This window comes from Ictidomys tridecemlineatus, chromosome 3 (genome assembly GCF_052094955.1).
Source record: "Ictidomys tridecemlineatus isolate mIctTri1 chromosome 3, mIctTri1.hap1, whole genome shotgun sequence".
NCBI lineage: Eukaryota > Metazoa > Chordata > Mammalia > Rodentia > Sciuridae > Ictidomys > Ictidomys tridecemlineatus.
The window spans coordinates 129,946,643-129,948,886 of record NC_135479.1 but is presented as its reverse complement, the minus strand read 5'-3'; the positions used below and the strand labels follow the sequence as shown (position 1 = coordinate 129,948,886).

The 2,244-nt window shown below is 51.6% G+C and overlaps 1 protein-coding gene across 1 annotated transcript; it reads left to right on the top strand.

Moving 5' to 3' along the window:
- Positions 1-211: 211 nt before the first annotated feature.
- Magef1 (MAGE family member F1) lies at positions 212-1,910 on the top strand. The gene has a single exon (XM_005331029.5). It carries the CDS (start codon positions 463-465, stop codon positions 1,399-1,401), a length of 939 nt encoding a protein of 312 aa, XP_005331086.2. The 5' UTR covers positions 212-462; the 3' UTR covers positions 1,402-1,910.
- Positions 1,911-2,244: the final 334 nt, after the last annotated feature.

The following is a 2,244-nucleotide window of genomic DNA, read 5'->3' as shown; positions in this document are numbered from 1 at the left end:
GTCTACTGAAACATTCCCCACTTTGCCTGCCCTGGTTGGAAAAGCCCTAGTTACATCCCTCATTCCACCCACCCCAGCTTCCCTAGCTTAAAACACAGCAGTGGGTGCACGTTCCCCTAAGGCCCTCTATAAACACAGAAGCCCACAGGAGGCGGAAGAGGAATTGCTTTGCGCCGTGCCGAGGCCGCCATCTTGGCTGAGGTGGCCGGAAGTGGCTGGCGCGCGGGCGCGGACTGAGGCTGCGCGGCTGCCCTGCCGCAGGTCCTGGGCGCCCGCGGCGTTGCAGCGTTGGCTCGCAACCCTGTGCGGTGCCGTCCGGCAACCACAAACCTTCTCCGCGGGGTTGCGCCTGTGCTTCCTCCCACCGCCCCAGCCGCTGTCCTACTCCTCCGCCAGGGTTCGTGCAGCGGCTCGCACACCCCTCGGCTGGAGTGCGCGCTCTGCACCTGCCTGCCCGAAAACATGTTGCGGGAGCCCGAGAGCCGGGGTCTCCCGAGCCCTCAGGCCGCGGGGGAGCAGCACGGCGGCCAAGACGGTGAGACTGTGGCCTTGACCGTCTCTCAGGAGTTGGCCCCGAGCCCCCTCCTGCAGGAGAGCATCAAGGAGGGCCTCGGTGCCATGAGGGAGGGGGCTGCGGAGCCCGCCCCCACCCGCCAAGGCGCGAGGACCTTGGCAGCCAAAGCCCTGGCGCGGCGCAGGGCCTACCGCCGTCTGAATCGGACGGTGGCTGAGGTGGTGCAGTTTCTGCTGGTGAAGGACAAGAAGAAGAGTCCCGTCACACGCTTTGAGATGGTGAAGTATGTTGTCGGAGATTTGAAGGATCTGTTCCCGGAGATCATCGCAAGGGCCGCAGAGCATCTGCGGTATGTCTTTGGTTTCGAGCTGAAACAGCTTGACCGCAAGCACCACACTTACGTCCTCATCCACAAACTAAAACCTCTTGAGGAGGAGGAGGATCTGGGAGGAGATGGCCCCAGATTGGGTCTCTTAATGATGATCTTGGGGCTTATCTACATGAAAGGTAATAGCGTCAGGGAGGCCCAGGTCTGGGACATGCTGCGTCAGTTGGGAGTGCTGCCTTCAAAGTATCACTTCCTCTTTGGGTACCCGAAAAGGCTTATTATGGAAGAATTTGTGCAGCAGCGATACCTCAATTACAGGCGGGTGCCTCACACCAATCCACTGGAATATGAATTCTCTTGGGGTCCCCGAAGCAGCCTGGAAATCAGCAAGATGAAAGTCCTGGGGTTCGTGGCCAGGCTCCATAAGAAAGAACCCCAGCACTGGACAGTGCAGTATCGTGAAGCCCTGGCAGATGAGGTCGATAGGGCCAGAGCTGAGGCCAGTATGAGGGCTAGAGTCAGAGCCAGAGCCAGTGCAAGGGCTGGTCTCCACCACTAGTGAGGACTAGAGGAAAGCTGGCCAACAAGAGCCCCCTGGGTATGGAAGCTACTGTCTTCTACTGTCTTGAGTCACAAGTAGTATAGGTGGAGGAGAGTAGTTAGTTTCTGAAAAAATTGTGTAACTTTAGTATTTAGGTTATGTTAGATCTAACATTGTTAAATCATTTATAAACGAGATGGGTCTTTTTTTTTTCTGTAGGATTTTGATGTAGAATTTTACTGTCTTTGTAAAATGGATTGAAAAACTTTGCATTTTATTCTGTGTTCTTAAAACAGATTATGCAGCATTGTAATGTAATGTACCTCAGCAGTGTGATCTAGTACCAAGGGAAAAAATAGCTGATTTGGTGTCTAGCTTCCAATACTTTTTGTCTGTTGTGTTAAAAAAAAAAAAAAAGACTGATAACCTACCTCTATTTTCTTGTTCTTTTGGTATCTGGAAGAAAAGTTAAATCCAGTAAATAGTTGTATACCCTGGTACACTTAATAAATTAAACATGTAAAGCATCTTTTTTTTGTGATGCACTATTTTGGGCATTTGGGGATAGAATGTGTCCCTTTTTTTAAGAGTTGGAGAAGTTACAATGTGGTGAGTTGAAAGCTACACATGTACACCTAACCCAAGCTGGGGGTAATTGGATGAGGTCTGCTTGAGGTTAGCTAGTAAGACCCCTTGGGGGTTTGGGGATGTGGCTCAAGCAGTAGCGTGCTCGCCTGGCATGCGTGCGTCCCGGGTTCGATCCTCAGCACCACATACAAACAAAGATGTTGTGTCTGCCAAAAACTAAATAATAAATATTAAAATTTCTCTCTCTCTCTCTCTCTTTAAAAAAACAAAAGA